Source organism: Pimephales promelas, chromosome 4, assembly GCF_988280905.1.
Source record: "Pimephales promelas chromosome 4, fPimPro1.hap1.1, whole genome shotgun sequence".
NCBI lineage: Eukaryota > Metazoa > Chordata > Actinopteri > Cypriniformes > Leuciscidae > Pimephales > Pimephales promelas.
The window spans coordinates 12,851,959-12,872,827 of record NC_142772.1 but is presented as its reverse complement, the minus strand read 5'-3'; the positions used below and the strand labels follow the sequence as shown (position 1 = coordinate 12,872,827).

At 34.2% G+C, this 20,869-nt stretch overlaps 1 protein-coding gene across 1 annotated transcript; it reads right to left on the bottom strand.

Moving 5' to 3' along the window:
- Positions 1–1,023: 1,023 nt before the first annotated feature.
- LOC120464209 (uncharacterized) lies at positions 1,024–19,920 on the bottom strand. The gene is made up of 5 exons (XM_089129773.1): positions 19,887–19,920; positions 11,790–12,542; positions 5,344–10,517; positions 1,296–1,445; positions 1,024–1,201 (listed from the first exon to the last, which is right to left on the bottom strand). The coding sequence occupies exons 2-5, from the start codon at positions 12,540–12,542 to the stop codon at positions 1,024–1,026; spliced, it is 6,255 nt and encodes a 2,084-aa protein (XP_088985899.1). The 5' UTR covers positions 19,887–19,920.
- Positions 19,921–20,869: the final 949 nt, after the last annotated feature.

Sequence of the window (20,869 nt, the reverse complement as noted above, 5' to 3'; positions counted from 1 at the left end):
GATATTATAAATTAATATGAGCTTTAATTGAAGTACAGGCACACACACATTATAACACACATTATACAGTCACTGTATACATTAAACAAAATATTCAAGACTACAAAAAAAGTTCACAGGCAAAACTAACGTTTTCATAAATTATAATAAAAATGACAGAATTCTTAGTATGTATCGACAATAAGTAGCATTTCTGTATTTAATTAAGTAAATCAATTTAAAACTGAAAAGCCATACATTTGTATTATCCAAATGAGTAAAAATGCATAGAAATAATAACAAATTCACTAAACACAAGTAGGCATAATGGCCAACCAATATAACAAATGAGAACACACTAGAAACATAGGCACCTTAAACATAAGTATGGACTGAGAAACTATTGATATCTATATTTTAAATCTACTTACGAGTCCTAGAACAGAAACAAGTCAAGTCAAGTCAAGTCACATTTATTTATATAGCGCTTTTCACAATACAGATTGTATCAAAGCAGCTTCAGAGTGATAACATGTAAGTAGCACAACACAGATCAACAACATTGCTAAACACTAAATAACCCCAACTGAGCAAGCCCAAAGCAAGCCAAAAGCAAGGCGACAGTGGCAAGGAACCAAAACTCCATCAGATTGGATGGAGAAAAAACCTTGGGAGAATCCAGGCTCAGTCGGGGGCCAGTTCTCCTCTGGCTTACATTCATATTGTTTAAATATAAATATTAAATATAAATATTGAAACAGAACATTAAAATTACATGCAGTTCTAAAAAGCAGCTCTTCATGCCTAAATACAACATCACAACAGCAGTATGGTGGTGGGGAGAAGAGACTAAGGTGGAGAACACCGAGAAAGACACCACACAACTGGTGGAGGAGCCCATGGGTGTGCAGTGGAGGAAAGAAAATGGCATAGTGGAGGAGGCGCAGGAATAGAGGCTCATGGTAGAGGTGGTACAGACCAGTTCAGAACATATGGAAGACCAAGGTGAAGTCAGGAAGGCTGGAGAACCAAGGTGATACCACTTTACTGGAGGGCCAAGGTGGACGTAGAAAATCTGCAGATTGAGATCAAGCTGGTGGGAGTGACAAACATGGTGAAGCTGGAGGGATGGACTACAGTGGAGCCAAATGATTGGAGGGTGCAGGTAGAGTCTGTTGTTTTAACTAGAAGGTGACAGACGATGTGTAGTGTATTCATAGTCCTAGAACACATAGAACAGCAATTATAAATACTAAATATGCTCAGATCAAGTCATTTTAAATATGTTTTTCAGTTAGAATGATAGAGTAGGTTACCTTGATGGAGCCAGAGGGTTGGAGAACCAGTGTGATACCACTGAACCAGATGATGTTGTGGAACCAGGGTTGTCAGACCAGAGCGAAGTCTGAATGATGAGGGAGCCATTGAACCAGAGGGATGACAGGCCATATACTACAACCAATGGACTGAGCAACAAAGATGGAGCCAAGGCGACAACAATCAAAACTAAACTAAAATAATCAATAGCAATAAACGGAACAAATACAAGAGTTTGAATAGAGATGATGAAAGAAAAAAAAAATAAACACAACCAAGCATAATGTTTAACCAAGGAAACTAATAAGAACACAACAAACAGGTAATTCAGAAAACAGTATGTCAACAGAAGAAAATTAACAAAATTAACATTAAAATAGGAGTCCAAAATCAGAATAAGACATCTAGAATGTTGAAGTTTAGTGCCTTTGTTGACCTTATTAAGCTTGAACAAGCAAGTTTTAAGTCCTACTTTTCCACCTTAAGACATTAAATATACGTTGTATTCACATTGCAATACAAAGTGTAATGAAAATTAGTTCTTTCTGCTACTACTGTCCTGTTGTGAACAGTTTCTGTGAATGAAAGTATGCATGGTGTCATGACTATACCACATCTGCGTATCATCCTGTATAATCTTGAAATGTTCTCATATATTCCTACAAACATAACAAAAAATATTTTTCCATTATGTTGTAATTTAAAAAAAATCTGAATATGAAAAAACTATGTACACTCACATAAAGTCTGTATTTAGAAGCATAGATTTAGCGACGTGCAGTCTTTTTGTTGTCTGCTGTGCATCAAATAAAGTAGTTTTTTTTCTCAAATAGATGATCAGATGGTCAGTTGTTCTAAACCAGAAGATGATGGTAGTGTCCTCATCATAATCCTACGAAACAATAAAACAAAATTTAGTTGTTTGATGCAATATTAAGAACATTTATGAATAATATTGTTATGAAAAGCAAATTCAAAACAGCATTTAATAAATATACTCACATCAGGTCTCTATGAAGATGATTCTTTGTTCTGATTACTGATGGTAAGTGTCATGAAACTGCACATGGAACATGGACAGAGGTGATCCAAACGCAGGCTTTATTAAGAGGAGAATCCAGAGACAGGTACAGGGAAGCATGCATGGGTCAAAACGAGGTAAGCAGTCCAGATCAGCAATAATACAATGCAGGGATAAGGCAAACAGGAAGACGAGATACAGGCAGGGAGTCCAGTAACTGTGAAACCAAGAAACACTAAGAAACCAGGAAAATGCTCGATGCAGTAAGACACTTATAATACTGAGCCACGAAAGGTAAAACTCAGACTTAAATCAGGGACCCTCAACAGGACCAACAAATGAACCATAATTAGTCCAGGGTAAAACATGAAGGAAACAATAAACTAGGAAGGACTGCCCCCCCCCAGATGTTCAAGCGGGCACTCCATTGTCACAGTAAGAGATGAAATGTTCTTCCTGTTCTTTTAACAGGAAGTAGGTCACTTAAGATGGAGGATGAAAATGGTCCAATTTTTGAATGGAAATCCAGAAGATAAATTGTCCTTAAGCTTCACATTGTGGCTTGAGAAAGGTTTCTGCCTCAAAACGTGAAAGTAACACTTCAGTTTTTGGCATCTTACATTTTTTTAATTGTAATTTACTTGAAATTAATAAATAAAATTAGCTGTACAAAAAATGTTTTATGGTATTAAATAATAGGGAAGAAAAACAGTGTTGTAAGTAGAACTACACAACTTAAAAGTTCTTAGCATAACATAATGGCGATATTGAAGACAAACACTTTAGCTAGATCAGGAAACATATTTGAATTTTATGTCAATTTATCTGACATACGCATTTATTTTACAACATTTTAGAAAAAAAATGACTACTACAAGAGGTGGTTCTACTTACAAACTAAAGAAATAATAAATGAATCACCAAGTGCAACTTTACAGCATGGACATAGCTTGTGAGAAAGCCATTCTGAATCTCAAAATTGTTCAGAATTGATTCAAAAAAAGGATGTTCATTAAAAATGTAGTACTACTAAAAGTAAATAATTTGAATTCTACAAACCTGAATACTTAATACACTGTAAAGAAATATTGTTGGTTTAACTTAAAATTTTAAGGCAACCAGGTTACTTCATTTTTAAAGTTCATTGAAATGGAAAATTGAGTTAATACAATGATTGATATTGATTTAATCATCAGAAAGTCAAAACATTATGTTATGTGAACTACATAAATTATTTAAGTTGATTTGACAAAAGAAAAAATGTTGTGATCACAAATCATGAAATTATTATTATTATTTTTTTACAGTGTATGATGGTCTGGCCCCATAGTCAAAATCTCAAGCTACAACCATTCTATAAAGTCATAACACTACTGGGTGTGGTTTTGCATAATACCAAAAAACTTGCTGATTCAAGCTTAATGCATTTATTAAACCTTTAGTGATAAGTAAAAAAAAAAAAAACCTGGTAACCTAACCTAAAACTAAAAGTAACCTGGGTTGGCTGACATAATTCTAAATAAAACTTTTAAATAACCTTGCCAAAAACAAAAGCAAACAAAAATCAATATACAATATAAATATTATATAAAAATATACTATATATATATATATATATATATATATATATATATATATATACATATTAAATATACAAATTGCCGATTTAACTGATTTCACAACAAACGTTACAACAAAATATTTGGCATTTTTAAACAGCTGCTGAGTAATTTCAGAAGTCCTTATTTATATCTATAAATAAACAAGTTTTGCTATTACTTCCATGATGTTATGTTCCAATTCCTTCAACATACACTAATCAAAATCCACTAGCTATGTATTATGGGGTTGATTGGCACAGTTTTAAACCATAAAACAAAAAATAAAACAAGTTCAACTAATTTGTAATTGCCATGTGGCTTGACTTCTTGCCCAAATGTGTTGGTGAATATAAATAAACTTGGGATGATCATCTTAACAACAGTGGCAATGGCTTATTCAAATATCTGCTCTATAAACATTTAGTGGTAATTTACACACCATGGTGACCATGGTAAGGGTAAATCAGAGTTCCTATTTAGGAGAGGGAGCCGGAGATACACAGTAAAAAGGTTAAAAGTGATAAAAAAGGGAAAAAGTGTAATTTAACCATCAATTAAAAAGACATCCAGTAGTTTGATGAAAACTTAAAAAGATTTAAAAATAAACCTTGTGCCAATCAACCCCTTGTGCCAGCCAACCCAGTCTTCAGTACCTTCCCACCCCTAGGGAGCCGCCTTCTCTGTCTTTCCTCCCTACCCACCCCTCCCCCAATGGCAGGCGGAATCTTTAGCACAAATCTTTATCACAGCAGTGAAATGACTATCGCCTGGTGAAAGCTATAGTACGTTTGCACAACGTCAACACTTATACCTTCCATAGCTTTAGTATAAACATGATCTATTAATGTACCTTTTTCCGTTGTAGGATTTTGTACCTGTTGACTGTATCCATGACTTTCCATTAACTTTACAACTGAAGATGAAGTAAAGATGTCTTCGTTAAAGTCTCCCATAATTACTTTCTGTCCTGGATGCTTTTCCACCTCTTCAATAACCTGTAATAGCTGTTGTCGAAACATGTCAGTTTTATATGAATTGGGCTTGTACAAAAGTGCAGCAGTCAAATTGACATGTGGAACTGTAAAGTATAACCATTCTAAGTTCCAGTTCTCAGGAGTAAAGATGTTACACTCAATTTTCTCAGAACAATATATGCCAACTCCACCGCCTCTCTGATGTTTTAGATCAGTAAAAACAGCATTACTGTTATCATAACACTTAGCTCTTGGGTTGTGCTTGAACACAAATTCTGGTATTTGTGGTTCTTCTCCTTTGTCCTCAACATTTAGCCATGTTTCTGTCAAACAAATACAATCAGCATTCATTAGAGCTTTATGTGCAAGAACATCCTGAAAGTGAGCTTTCAGACTTTGTACATTAACCAGCATTATTTTGAATGTACCAAATGATTTAGTAGAACTGTACTCTTCCAAAGGGAATTTTGGCATATCTTTCAAGGCCAACTCAATTTTGTCATTACAAAATATAGCCGACTCTTTAAAGTCCTCAATTATCAACCCACTTAGAGATCTTACACGGCTCAATGCAACATAAGCTTGCCCTGCTGTAAAGATTTTCTTCAGTGATACAACAGCTTTATCTACTGTGAGTCCTTGCACTTTGTGAACTGTACATGCCCATGCTAATCGTAGAGGAAACTGACGCCTTATACCACCATCATTTGTGACTTGGTCTTCTTGTACTTCAATGACTGTTGAGTTTTGGGAGAATCTCTGGTGCATTTTAGATCTCTGAATTTTACCGACATTTGGATTATCAAACTCCACATGAATAGCTGACGGGAAATCATCATCCTTGTTTTGACTTTTACTGATGAAAACCACAGTCGCAAATGCTCCGTTAACGAGGCCGTCTGCAACGTCAATGTTTTTCTTTAACATAACCCTTGCTCCAATACCCAGAGAAACGCATGCAGACAAAGATGAATTGAAAATGTTCCTATGAAATCCAACTTTACGTTCCATTTGTCCAGTTTTTGAATTTTTCACATAATCCTGAGCATGTATGCTGATTGCCTCCGGACAACATTCATGTAGCCTTTCAATGTTGTATTTATCAACTTCAGCATTTGTAGCAAATATGTGAAGATCATTACAATTCTCCCCTGTTTCACAGTTTTTCAACATAGCAATATCAGAAGTGGTAAGAGGTTCATCTTTCTTGCGTACTCTGAGGCGATTTAACATTTCAGCAAAACTTGGATCTTGTTGTCGAACAACTTTAGTTAATTCAGCAAGTTCAAAGTTATTCTCCCATAGGTTTACTCCTTTGGCATTAGCGTAGAGAGCAGTTCCTTTAACAGGCGGAAGCTGATAAAAATCTCCCACTGCAAGAATGTTCACTTTTCCAAAAAGAGAGTAGTCACCAGTTTGTTTTATTTGCCGCAACCTTCCATGAATATATGACAAAAGACGATGGTCAACCATAGACACTTCATCAATAATCAAAATTTGCAAATTACCCAATTTTGTACGTAAAGAATTCATTTTGTCATCACTGAGAGGCTGATATGGCAGTCTGACGTTTGCACCAATTAAAAATTTGTTATGTATGGTTGAAGCTCCAATGTTGAAGGAAGCCACTCCGGTTGACGCGGTCAAAAGTACAGTAATATCATCAGGATTCTCAGACAACTGAGACAACAGTCTGGAAGATTCATACTGTATTGCCTTAATTAGATGACTTTTTCCTGTGCCTGCTCCACCAGTAAGAAATAACCGAAATGGTTCAGGGTTTTCTCCAAGTATTTTCTGTAGACACCACTTTTGCACTTTATAGAACACAGCAGATTGTTCTTCATTTAGTGACCTCAGTAAATGCAGTGCATCTTCTCTTGGCATTGTAGTGTGGTTTGTCTCAATAGTACACACAGTCTGAGGATTTCCTGTCAGATCTGGAATAAGTTCTTGAGTGTCCTCTTCATCAGGTAATAGTTTATCCTTCATCAGGTCTATGCATTCATCGCGCTGTTTTTCTGTTTCAGGACATATCTGGGCCCAAGCATCTTCTAAATCCACAACTTGCTCTAAAAGCTGTTTAGCTTGGTCTATTTTGTCAGTTTCCTTTTCAAACAATTCTCTGTTGCCATCAACAATGGATTTCACTTGTTTCACTTCACAACCAGTTTTTATGACACCACTTTTGTAGAATTCCTCATATGTCTTATAGTTACTTGGCTTAAGATCACAGTCATCATAATATGGTAAGAAAAGCTGCAGCAATGAATGATAATATTTTTCTGGATCTTTAGTGGGTGAAAACCTTGGATACCTCACTACTGCAGGTTCAGTTTGTGTCCTTCGTTTGACATGGCCATTGTTATTATTGAGTTTAATTATTTTATTTTCGGATGTCTTGTTATGTGAGGAAACCTCTGATTTTGTCAGAACTCTGTACTCAGAACAAAAACTGGCAAGACATAGATTTTCTACTGGCTCTTTCTTTGGTCTGTTTTTGTACCTGTCAATGAGACTTGTCATCCAAAAACTGCTGTCATCATCAGATTGGTCATTTTCCACTTTGTTTCGGATCATATTCAAAGGCAAACTCATCTTTACAGGATTTTGTCCTATCGGAATAAATTGTACTTTACGAGAGCATTCCTTCAAATGCATGCCTGTCAGTCTGTACACTGCCTCTTGAGCTGAGATTTCTCTGTTGTGCAGATAGACACTTCCCAACTGTTTTAATGATGCTTTAGCATCAACATTTCCATTCATAGCTTCGCTTTGAGTACGCTGAAGCAAGAGACCCATTTCTTGTTCTGCTTTTGTGATGTAACTGATTATATAGACCACTACAGAAAAGGCATCTGTGACATACTGAATGTCCATATTCCCCTGCCAAGCACGCAGTAAATCTCTGTTATACTGGTTTACCCAAACATCTTCTGGATTTCTTTTCAAGACAATACTTTTCTTTTTGGTACACCTGTTGTATGCTTTTTCAAAGATAGTTTGATTAATCCCAATAGATGAAAAAAAGGCATCGACTGAATCAAAATTGACATCAGAATTTAAAGCAGTTTTGACTTTCTTTATAATTGCACTTGCTGTGTCATCACCATCTTTGCCTTTCAACTCATCTACATGACTTGGTCTTGTAATAAATGTACGACTGGATGGTGGTCGTGGGAAATTAAATCTACAAACTGTATTTTTCTTCCGACATGTTTTTGAATGTCTTGTACTGTGTTTCTGAACACTGTTAACTGTTTCGTAAAGTACAGTATCATTTTCTGGTGGTGTCTCACATGTGATGTAAGTGTCAATGAACTCAGCAACCGCAGGATCGTTGTCTGCATCATTATCATTGAGCTTCGGAGCATCTTCCACCCAGAACAGACAGTGCACATGAGGAGAACCACGCTGTTGAAATTCAACACGGTAAAAGTAGTCTTTTATCTTCCCAATAGGCTTTGCTGGTGACATTATGACATTTTTTAGAAAACAATGCCATCTATGATCAAACATTCTTGCTGCAGTGACAGGATTTCTCCTTATGAGTCCACACTTTTCAGACCAGTCAAGCTCATCAACGTTTTTTTGTTTCCCCTCTTGCTTAAGAATACTGTTCATCATTTCAGGCCATCTCATATCAGCAGAACTAAAAGATGCAAAGAATGTTGGTATACCTAGTTGTCTTATCAGGGCAAACAGATCTTTTTGTGTAGACATCCAATATGGAGGAGTTCCCCTTACTGGTCTTAAGAACTTATAACCTTCATCATAATTTAGTATTCTTTGCAAGGAATCAGAGTTTGTTAGCATATCTTGTGTTACCTTTAAGCAATTTTTTTCACAACCTTTCCTTAGTGCAATTGATACATTAGAAACAATTTGATCAACCTCTGATATATATTGGGCATAGAAAATGAAGTCTGTGCTGTGTGCAAAACGTCCATCTGCATTTAGTAATCTTGCATTTAGGTATCGTGACAATGTGATTTTTTCCTGTCTTTCATCATGAAATGTTGGACCACCAGTAGGATAGAGAACAGGGAAACACTTTGCCTCATTGTCTTTATCAGTTAGCAGCCTGACAGGACTGTTACCTTCACCTGGAGCAACATTTAGTACATCATGAAAATGTTGATCAATTATTTCTGAACCCAAATCAACAGGTTGTAGTGATGTGTCTGACAAAAGACCACTTTGTTCTTTAATATATGTTATGTCTTCCTCTGGGTCATCTCCAGCTCCAGCTTTATCATCTTCATTTTGATCAGTTACATCTTGTTCTTCCATTTCAAAATCATCATCATTGTTGTCTAATTCATCAGTTGCATTCAAAGAGTTTACCCACTGCTCATTAAACTCCACATCATTATACCACTTATTATGTCTGACCAAATAAGACAGCGCATGTCTGACACGATCAGTGCTGACATATTTATATTCATAATGGCCTTTGTATGTTAGTTTCCGTTTCAGTTTTATTCTTATCATGTGGTCATCACATTCATTACGTGGGAGAATATTTGATACATCTTTGGTATTAACAGGAACACACACTACAGGACCATGACATCCTTTTTGTTTTCCACGGGGAAGACAAAGCAACTTCATAAAAGGAATATTGCGTGCAATAAGATGCTCTTCCAAAGAGTTCAGACCTTTTAGTTCTTCTGGAACATCCACCAAATGCATGTTGTTGGCAACACTCTCTTCAGGCAATTTTCCACCAAGGATTTTACGATGGCATGTATAGCAAATCCACAATTTACAAGCCGGATTACCTGATAAGCATCTGTTCTCACATTCAGTATTACAATTATGTAAATGCTTTAATGTGATGCATCTTTCTGCCAGATCATTAATTTGTTGACCTCTGATTTTATAGCAATCTTTTCTACATTCAACAACCTGTTTTCTGAACAATAAACGATGGCAAACACAGCAAACAAATTCTGGACCTGTACTGACTTCTCGATGAAACTGATTAATAGTGAAATCAATGTCTTTCTGTCTCTCCTTCAGTTTTGCAGAAATTTCTGATTTTTTTTGTAATTTACTTATACGAAAGTTTTCATCATTGTTGTATTTCCTTTTAGAATTTTCACAAACAATAGCTTTAAAGGCTGGGTTTCTGTGATACTTAATCTTTGAGTATTGACACACGCTAGCTTTAAATGAGAGGTTTCTGTGATATTTATTCTTTGAATATTGACGTACACTCGCCTTAAATGCAGAGTTTTTGCGATACTTATTTCTTGAATATTCACATACACTTCTTCTAAAGGCTTTATTGCTTTTATACTTAATCTTAGAATAGTGGCGAACAAGTTTTTGAAAATGAATATTTGTGGAATACTTAATCTTTGAATTTTCACGTTTTGACTGCCTTACATTAATATTGTTTTTATATTTACTTTGAAGATTTTCAAGTTTTTTGTCTTTATAATCACTGTCTTCACGGTATTTTGTTTTAGAGTTCTCAATTTTTTTCTGCCTGAAATCAGCGTTGCTGTGGTAAACCTCACGTGCTCTTTTGCATTTAGAGTTCTCAGTTGTGTCATTTAATTTTCTTTTTCGCAAATTGCGATTTATGCTCAGATCATCTTCTTCAATTCTACATGACTGTGCACAAACATTTTCTTGATTTCTATTTTTAACACATGTAACAACTTCATAGTGATTTCCATTGCAGTGCTTCAGATAGATTGCATTATCTGTAAATGACTGTTCGGTAGGAACATGTGCATTCCATCTGTCATCGTTAAATGTCATTACATTGATTTTCAAAAAGTCAGCTAGACCAAATATTTCAACATGACTTCCCCAAGTTCCTGAAAAATTCATTTTAGACTTTGTCAAATAATCTTTCATTGATGTAATCTCTACATTTAAATATCTCGCAAATTTAGAACTGTTAGCTTCAAGATGTTTCACAACTGCACGTCTGATTTTCAGGTGTTTCTCTTGATTACCACAAACTGCATGTGCTATTGATCGAAACAAGCAATTACCATCTCCTTTAATGCTTTTCGTTTGGCACGGTACTCCTAAAGAGCACACATTTGTGTCTTGAACAGCAACACTTTCATTAGTCAGTTTTAATCGCGTACACAAAGCGTCCTTATCTGCAGATGTTAAAGGTTTAAAACTGAAGTCAGTATTTACTGTAGGTCCAATAATTACATCATCCATAAATATATCATCATGTACTTTCTTCACATGTGGGAGTTTTGACTTAGTCTGTACACGTCTATTTTTCTTACTTGAATCCACATTGGTCTCAACCAATTTGCAGATAGTTGCTGGTTTCTCTGCACATGTTTTTTCTCTGCAACCAGGGTTTCCGACACACTTACTCTGCTTTGCTGCTCTCGTTTGTGAAACATGTGTGACGCCGCTTTTTTTATCAGACTTGCATAAAGTTGTCTCAGTGGTCAAAGGTTTGAAACTGAACTCTGCATATACTGGAGGTCCACTAATGACATCTTCCATTAACAAATGATCATGTGACTTGCTTGCATGCACAACTTTTGACTTGGTCAGCACACGTGCATCTTTCTTACTTGAATCTGGACACGTCTTCATTGATTTGTCTGCACTTGTTTGTTGACTACGGTTACCGATGCACTTACTTTGCTGTACTGTACGCGTAGCTGAAACTTGTGAGACACTGCCTTGTTGACCAGACTTACATAAACTTGTCTCAGTTGTTGCTGTCACACCCGTAACTTCAAATGGTTTTCCCTGACCTTTCAGTGACACGGCGAGGTTAACAACATGATTAAACAACATGTAAATGTTGTCTAAATAAACTACTACACTTGTGCCTGCATTGGATACCATACCTTTACCATCACGAGAATGTGAATCAACTAGGGCAAACATGGAACCAACCTTAATAACTGCACAAATGTAGCCATAAATGTTCAACAGACATGCATCAGACTGAAACAGGGCCCTCTGAAGTGCGTCTTCTATAGACATGCTCACATCTCGCAATGTTTCCTCATAAACATCAACACCAAAAAACCCACTCAGAGAATCTGACATCTTTATTGAAAATTTTGTGTTGAAGAGTGTGTGCACAGTTGGCAATTCTGGAACAGCAACATAACCACGTCTATCATTGATCTTCCCCTGCCGTCTCATAGAGGTGTACAGCTCATCTCCATGCAACAGAACTGTATCCAGGTCCTCTGTTGTCCAGGTCAACATATCCTTCAGCTTACTCATCAAGACTGCTGTGAGGCTGTTTGCTGCACACTGTCTGCCACTGTTGAAACCAAAACTGGAATCACCTTGATGAAAGGAACCCTGTATGATTCTCTGTGTAAAATTATCAGAGTTAATGACATCTAAAGATGAACACATTGGAACGTTTTTGGAAGACATTGGAAGATTTTTGGAAGTCATTGGAAGGTTGGCAAATGCCGGGAAGTTTTTGGAAGTCATTGGAAGTTTGGCAATTGCCGGAATATTTGGTAAAATTGGGAAATCCATGCTCTCGATAGTAGAGCCGAAGGACACTGCCTTTTTTTCAAGAGGAGGCATAACCTCAGCAGAATCCATGGAAAAACTGAGCAGTAGGCGTTCAGCATTCCTCCTCTTGGCCGCCCGGGATCGACGAAAGCCCTTTCCACGTGGCATCTGCAATTACATAACAAACATAGACAAACAAGTTTAGTAAAGTACTTACTGAATTTTATAAAGTAGCCTAAAACGTCTTATAAGTAACATTTATCATTAGGTCATAAGCTAATAAATCAGCATTTGTTCTTAATTTCTACCTCCCTTTTTGTAAAAAATGTTCTCCTGAACATATTACAAATGTGTTTACAAACACAAAAATACACTGATACCAAAATATTTTCACGTAGATCAGCAATACTTTACAACGACTTATTTTCTGATGAGTTCTGAAAATATTCCAAAAAGTTCACAGAACAAAACTTCACACAACATTGCTAGTCAATTAGTCACCAATAAAAATTAATTTTAAGGATTATCAGTATTTGATTAAAATAGAACTAGATATAACCATAAATGTTGACCACAGGATGCAAGTATGTCACAAAGTTTTTTTAGTGCAGTCGCATTATTGCAGTGTGAACCCAAACCAAAACTTTCTGAAAGTATAAAATGTAACAAAACTAGGGCTGTCAAACAATCGCATCCAAAATAAAAGTTTGTGTTTATATAATACATGTGGGGGCACTGTGTATAATTATTTTCTATATATAAATACACACACATGCTTGTATTTATATTAAAAAATATTTTCATGTATATACTGTATATAAATTTATATATAATTTATATTATATATAAATATAAATATTTTATATATAAATAATTTTTTTCTAAATATAGGCTACATGCATGTGTATGTATTTATATTAGGGATGGGCATTTTTAAAAAAATATTGCATTCGAATATTAGGGTTCATAAAAATCAAATATTCGAATATTAGTTTATTTAAATGACATTTAACGAAAAAGACGTTATTTACATTTTTTTTTTTAAGTTTTTGTCACCATTTCTGAACAAGCTTACAATTAGGCAATATGCACAACAAGCTTACAATATATGTTAAAGTTTTCTTTTAGCTGAAAAGATAACAGTAGGCTGCACTGACAGATGCTTCAGAGATACAAAGATAACAGCGTTTTTAACAGCACTTTACGTTTTCTGTTCTTAAACCGGATTCCCTCAACAAAACTTAAAGGAAGTATATGTATCAAAATCATTTTGCTATTATATAAGTTATCATATCTGATCACATGGGGTCCAGCTGAGTTTATCTGCAGTCGTGATGCAGTGATGGACAACTGTCTTTCCTCATTCAACTGTTTGGATTTCATGTGATTTCTCATTGTGGTGAAAATATTTTAATAAATTAATTAATTAATTTGATCAAAAGTAATTCCATTTATTAAGATCATTTTCAAGTAATTCCAAAGTTCGCGAGGCAGACGACAACATTATGTGATCAAATACAGACTTGTTAACACACTCCACAGCGCCATCCAGTGCATTTAATTATAACTCCAAGTCAGAGCTTAGGATTTATCATGGACAGCAAAGCAACGTAGTAAAATTTGAATAGTATTTTATTTTTCAAATAATAATTACAGATTGAAAATTCGAGTATTTGTGCATACCCCTAATTTATATTACAAAATAATTATACACAATGCACCCACATGTATTATGTAAACACAACTTTCATTCTAAATACCATTAATCGTTTGACAGTCCTAATCAAAACGTGAACTTTAAATTTTTTTCAGGTGTGAAAGTGCCCTAAATTACCAAAACCAATTAATATACTTTCAATTAATTTTTAAACTGTAAAATAATGCATTTAACTTACACAATGCCTTGTATTACATATATTTTTATTTTTTATTTATCACATAACTTTAATAAGCAATTACAGACATCAATAATAATAATAATAATAATAAAATTCTATTATTTATTGTCAGTATTTGTTTTATTAAAATAGAACAATCACAATTTCAACTGAAAATTTTTACACAAAAAATAACTCTTCTATTAAACTGACTAGTTACACCTTCTTTCTACAATAAATTTATTGACCTTATTCGGATTTTATTGATCAATTTATTTAAGCTCTACATATTTTTATATAAGTATTTTTCCCCATTATGCAATATAATAGGTTATTCAAAATATTTTATTTTGTGTTGAGCACAAAAAAAGAAATAAGTACAATTTTGAAACAACTTTAGAGTCAGTAAACAATCACAGAATTATCTCTTTTGGGTGAACTACCCCTTTAAGGACAAACTGGAACACTACACCATTTTATGACATAGGGCTTATTCAACGTCTCCTCTACATTATGATAAATGTTTAAAAGCATTTTTTTATTAGTGCATGCGTTGTCTTAGTTTGGCAGTGCCGACATTAGCTTGGAGTCTTCCTTTAAGACCTGTACGCAATGCATCCAATTTTTTCTCAAATGTTTGATTAGGGGAAAGCAGGACACAACTTAACACTTTTTGACTTTGTCAATTTCAGTAAAACTACTTAGGGTTTAGAGATCCCCCCCCCCCCCCATTAATTTACCACACAATTATGTCTAATTTTGTTATATTAATACAGTGTATACTTTTTTTCTTGATTTACCCTGAAAGAATGGGAGTAAAATGTGACAACATGCCCCATAGGTGGGATACATTGTAACATGTGACAAGCACATTGTAACATAACCATATAACAGCTTAAATTGCTATCTGATCTAATAAAAAAAAGAAAAAAATGACAAAACCAAAATATTTTCTTCATAAAATACAATTATTAACTTTTTCATATAAAATAATGGCATTTTTTAATAATTAAAAATATACTAATTATGAGCTTGACAACAAACACACTGGAAAACAGCTATACAGCATGGTTCAAAGCAAAGTAATACTTAATAATTTCTGAACATTGACTCTCAGTCTTTATTTACATGTTTCTCTTGTGTTCTTAACCCTTCGGGGTCGCCAATCACGCCAATGTGATCAAGTTACATGTTTTGTTTAAGACGTCGAAGCATAAAAACAAAGTCACATTGAGTGCAGCCGTCCACTTCTTTCGAAAGTGCTGACTTGAAACTCTATTTTACTTTTTGTTTTGTGTTGATAGACCAAGTAAAAACGGAGATATGATCATTTAAACTTTATATAAAAAAATGTACACGTTTGTAAAAGAATGCAAGATGTGATGTGACAGATGTTACATTTATTCTAATAACTTTGTCAGTTTTTGTCATAAAACAAAACGAAGAAAAAATGTGTGAATCTGCTGATTCTGCTCTTCAGGCTGCACATTTTACAGAATGAAGGAGGAGCCTACTGAGCCAAAGACGCGAATGTGAAATGCAGGAGATTTACGGAGTAGACAAAGAGAGAAACATAGACGTTATATATATTGAGAGAGAAATTATTGCTAGTTTGAGTAGATTTTGAGAGTAATTTAGGAGTGTTGTAGATAGTTTAGGAGTAGTTTAGGTAGTTTAGGAGTAGTGTAGATAGTTTAAGAGTAGTTTGGGTAGTTTAGGAGTAGATGAGATTAACTGTTTTGAGAATTGGCACAGATATAAAAAACAACCACAAATAAACACACCTGATATTTGTCGTAAATAGTTGAGTGTATGGTTTAATTTTGTGTTAATTTTACCTTTTGTGTGGTATATTTGTACTATTGAGGAACCCCTCTTACTCAAGGAATGAAAGCCCTGTAATGTAGCTAGCTGTGTAATTGAACATGAAATGTTTTGTACTTTCTAAGCAAAAAAGAAAAGAAAAAACGCCTATTGCCACACCTGCATTTTGCTGTATAGTTTCATTTTATCCCAATTTGACATTTTTTATGTTGTATGTTGTAATGTGCACTATTTGAGAACCCTCATTTTCAAGGCCTTAAATATAGCTCTCTGTATATTTTTGTGCAAATTTTTTTTTTAAAAGTGGCAAAGCTAAAATGAATAAAAAAAGCCCATGGCTACACTCGCTTTTTTGTAAATCATATTTTTTTTTGTATAGCTTGATTATATCTGAATTTTACCTGTATATTTTGACATTTACAACTTGGGTTTACATATTAAACCTTTTAAAATGCTTCATTGGGCATGTTTGTATTTTTTGTAGTAGAAAAGCTATAATATTTCTATTCGGATTTTATGTTTTTTGTGTGATTTTGGGTCCAGTATGTTGATACAGTACATCAAAGTGATAAACTAATTATCTGGTCATATAGGTGATGTTGTGATGAAAAAAATGATACCAAACATTGGTATGGTAAATTTTTGTTTATGTCGCAAAATTAAAAAAATATAAAAGTACTCAAAAAGGGCCAATATAATAGCATATTTCTACAGGGGCACATTGTAACGCATTGTTACAACATGCCCCTCTTGTACAACTGGGGTTTAAAACCCTACTAGTGTCTTCTGCTAATTAGCGAAACATTAACAAACTATATCAACTGTTAAACAACACATCAGGATAATAATAATAATAATAACAGATTTGTCTAATTTTAAATAAACACAAAAATAGAGATGAACATTTTATTTAAGTAAAAAATGTACATATGCTAAGGTTAAATAAATGTTCAGTGACATCTTACAAAGATTTCGGAATTTTGACGCATTTTTTTCTCTATACTGTTGAAATGGCAACTAGAAAATACCAGGGCAGCAATGATTCGTCGACGTTGTCGACAAAAATCGATAATAGAAATAGTCGACAATGAATTTCATTGTCGATTTTGTCGCCACACATGTTTTTTTCGACTGAGGCATGTCTCTTCATTACAATGTCTGCTGAGTCGCACATGGGCATTCTCTGCTGAGCGGTAACATACAGAAATGGTGGTGTCCAACGCATCAGCTGCACATACCAAAACATCTAAAGTTTGAGAGCATTTTAGCCTGAATACAGTGAATAAAAAGATTACCTGTATCATGCAAAGCAGTCCTTGCGTATCACAGCAGCACGTCGGTGATGCACGAACATTTAAAGAGAAAGCACGTCGAACAGTTGAATAAAATTTGAAGTTGAATGAAACGGAGTTAGCCTCGCCTCAGTAAGATTTACCATATTTTAAAAGCCTTTAATCTTCTCAAAAAACGACAGTGCGCCTTATAATCCAGAGCATATATGGATCAATTAACATTAGTTAACAACGCCCCCATTATTAAATTTACCCACAAACTCACGCTTGTGTCCATCTTATGCCTGATTTGTCACACAGCCAGTTCAACCTCGTATAAATCAGGTTATGTGTGTCTTGCGATCACTCTTAACAGACACACAAACAGACACACTCTGTCCCCAGTGCTGCTCGCGCGTCACAGAATGTTCATAAAGCGCTCCCCATTCACAGTAACGGGTTGTCTCCTTCAAATCAGCCAGCTGTTGCTATCAGCAAGCCACTGCACATTGAATTGAATACTCATATGAGTCAGGCTGCGAATGTAAGTTACATGCACGCCCCAGTGCGCTCACACTAATAAATGCCTCACCTCCAGCGCCGCGCACTCGCTACATTCCCAGCACATCTAGTGGATGTATAACGCAACAAGTCAGTATCTTATGCGCCTTATAATCCAGTGCGCCCTATGAAAAATGATCTAAAATAGGTCATTCATTGAAGGTGCACCTTAAAGTGCAGAAAATACAATAAATAACATAGAAGTCAATACGTTTTGTTTTGGATCACGAGTAGTAAAGTTCTTTTGCAAAACAGATTGACCACTGAATGTATTTCAATAAATGCACTTAATATTTTTGTTTACTGTTTTATTGCTGCTAATGTGCCTGCCCCTGGTTTACAGGAAAAAAAATGTTTACTTGATTGTTTTTTTCTTGTAAAACAAATGTGCCTGTCCTTTATAAAAATTATAGAGGTTCTCTATTTATATATTTATGTCTATACTGACCAAGCACTGTGCCAAATTGGTTTTAGACAGGGCATTTTTATTTACTTTTAGTATGAATTGGCCTATCAGCAGCAAAGTTCAATAAAATATGCAGTTTTTATTGAACTACCCCCTTCTTTCTTGTGTTTAATATAATTTTCCACAGAATTAAAGCAATCTCATGCTAAATTTTAGAAAAATGTAATAATTATCCGATTAGTCGACTAATCGTTTCAATAGTCGGTGACTATTAAAATAGTTGTTAGTTGCAGCCCTAGTAAATACACCAAGTTACAGCATTTAAAACTGTGTTTACAACTAGCACCACGTTGCCTTGTGCCCCACACTCCCCTACACTTTAGTCCAAACCCAACTGTGGTAAATCTTTTGTTGACAATATTAGCAAAATAACACTCAAAGATATTTGCTTCATTAACCAGATCCTGTTTGACAGGACTGCAGTGCATGTGAGCTTCGGGTTTATGTGTTAAAAAAAACCGCCTATTTGAACAGTGCATTCTCAAGCGTATAACATGTTTAAGCATGAAAATGTGAACAATGAATTTAAGTTAATTTTAGTGTCTCATGACTGAAACTATACCTCTGCTTTAACATTTGATATAAATATACGTCACATTGTACAACATGTTGAGATAAAGACGCAAACTTAACTGATAAAGTGTTTGCTATAGCACAATATTACAATATTTTCAAAAGTTGATTGTGCAGACATTTTACTGTTCCACAATAAAAAAAAATCTTGTAATTGAACCAACATTAAAACATTTTATTGCCGTGCATAATCATAATGGCAAAATGTCTATTAAGTCTACCACACGCAATACAATACAAATATAAGTTAAACATGTATTACATACAGCTAGGTGAATTATTACACAATCCATTCCAGTAGCTACACACATTCACCTTTCAGTACCTGTACACACTACACTCAAACTTAATTACCACTACAACTCTGCAGCTAACATGCAATTTATGTCGCAATCGACATGAATGCATTCTAATTGACGAATCTGAATGTAATTTAGATAAACGCAGAGCGTATGTGATCAAACAGCATAACACGACAAATGACAACTGGAATATTTTTACCTCACAGAAAAATATGCACTTCAGTCTGTCATATTTCTTGTTTTATTTATATAAATCCTAATCTCAAAATGTTGCAAGTTTGGTGATTTTCAAACTTATTTTAGCACAGGATTCCAACATTTGATCATAATTTCGATAAATCATAAAATATTTTTCACAAAACGTATCATATACATTCATAACAACAACTAATATATATATATATATATATATATATATATTATAAGTTACTTAAATAAAATACTTTACAACGATCGACGCCACGGTGAACAGGCCTCACTCAATTAAAACACCATCTATCGCGTATTTTTCACAAATACACAAACCATATCAAGTAACATAAAAATACTTGAACTATATTAAAAATATTATGGATGAGCAGTATCTAATTACAAATTAATACGATTATAAAGTGAAAGCAAAAAAAAGCACATTTTACCTTCTTCTTCTTCTTCTTCTTCTTCTTGGGTTTAATGGCGGTTGGCAAACCATTTAACGGTGCATTACCGCCACCAACTGGACTGGATTGTGAAACGAAAGATTAAGCAGAAAAAAAAAGAAAAAAGAAAAAAAAAAGAATTATATATATATATATATATATATATACTGAATTAATTAAAAGAATCTAATAGGTATTATATATATATATATATATATATATATATATATATATATATATATATATATATATATATATATATATATATATAATACCTATTAGATTCTTTTAATTAATTCAGTTTCTTTAAGAAACCTAATTATATAACAATATATCTGTCCTGCTGTTTTCCCCAAGAGACCTGACAATAACACCTCATGATATTTTGCGTTCCGTAGTGACTAAAAGAGGTGCTTCCTTTTAATATTGTATTTTCTACACTAAAAAAGAACATGTTCCACTGTTTCTGGTTCATTACAATAAGTACATTTCCCAGTTGGGTGCTTATCTATTTTATAAAATAAAAAGTTTAGACCTGTATGACGATTCACCTTCTCAGACAAGTTATTAAACTCTTTTCCAACCTTTTCCAGCCCACCATCCTCCCAGCATCAACCTGTCTCTGTCTGTATAGCACATTTTACCGTTTCAGAGATGAGCATAAAAAGGCTTCCTGTCTACCAGAAAGGAAATATGTTATCTGACAACATTCTCATCTCCCCTAGTGGTTGGGAATTTATAAATATTTACCTTGCCTTTCACATTCAGCATTACTATTATATAACATTATCATAACTCATAATTTATTAAGGACACTAGATATACACTATTTTTGCAACAACAAATGTATACATATTGTCAATTTTACTACTCTAAATTAATAAAAAATACAGGCTATACTTTTTAAAGTAAAAATCATTTCTACATAACACACAAGATGCATTTTTTTCTCAAACATTTCTAACAATTTTTATTTTTCAATT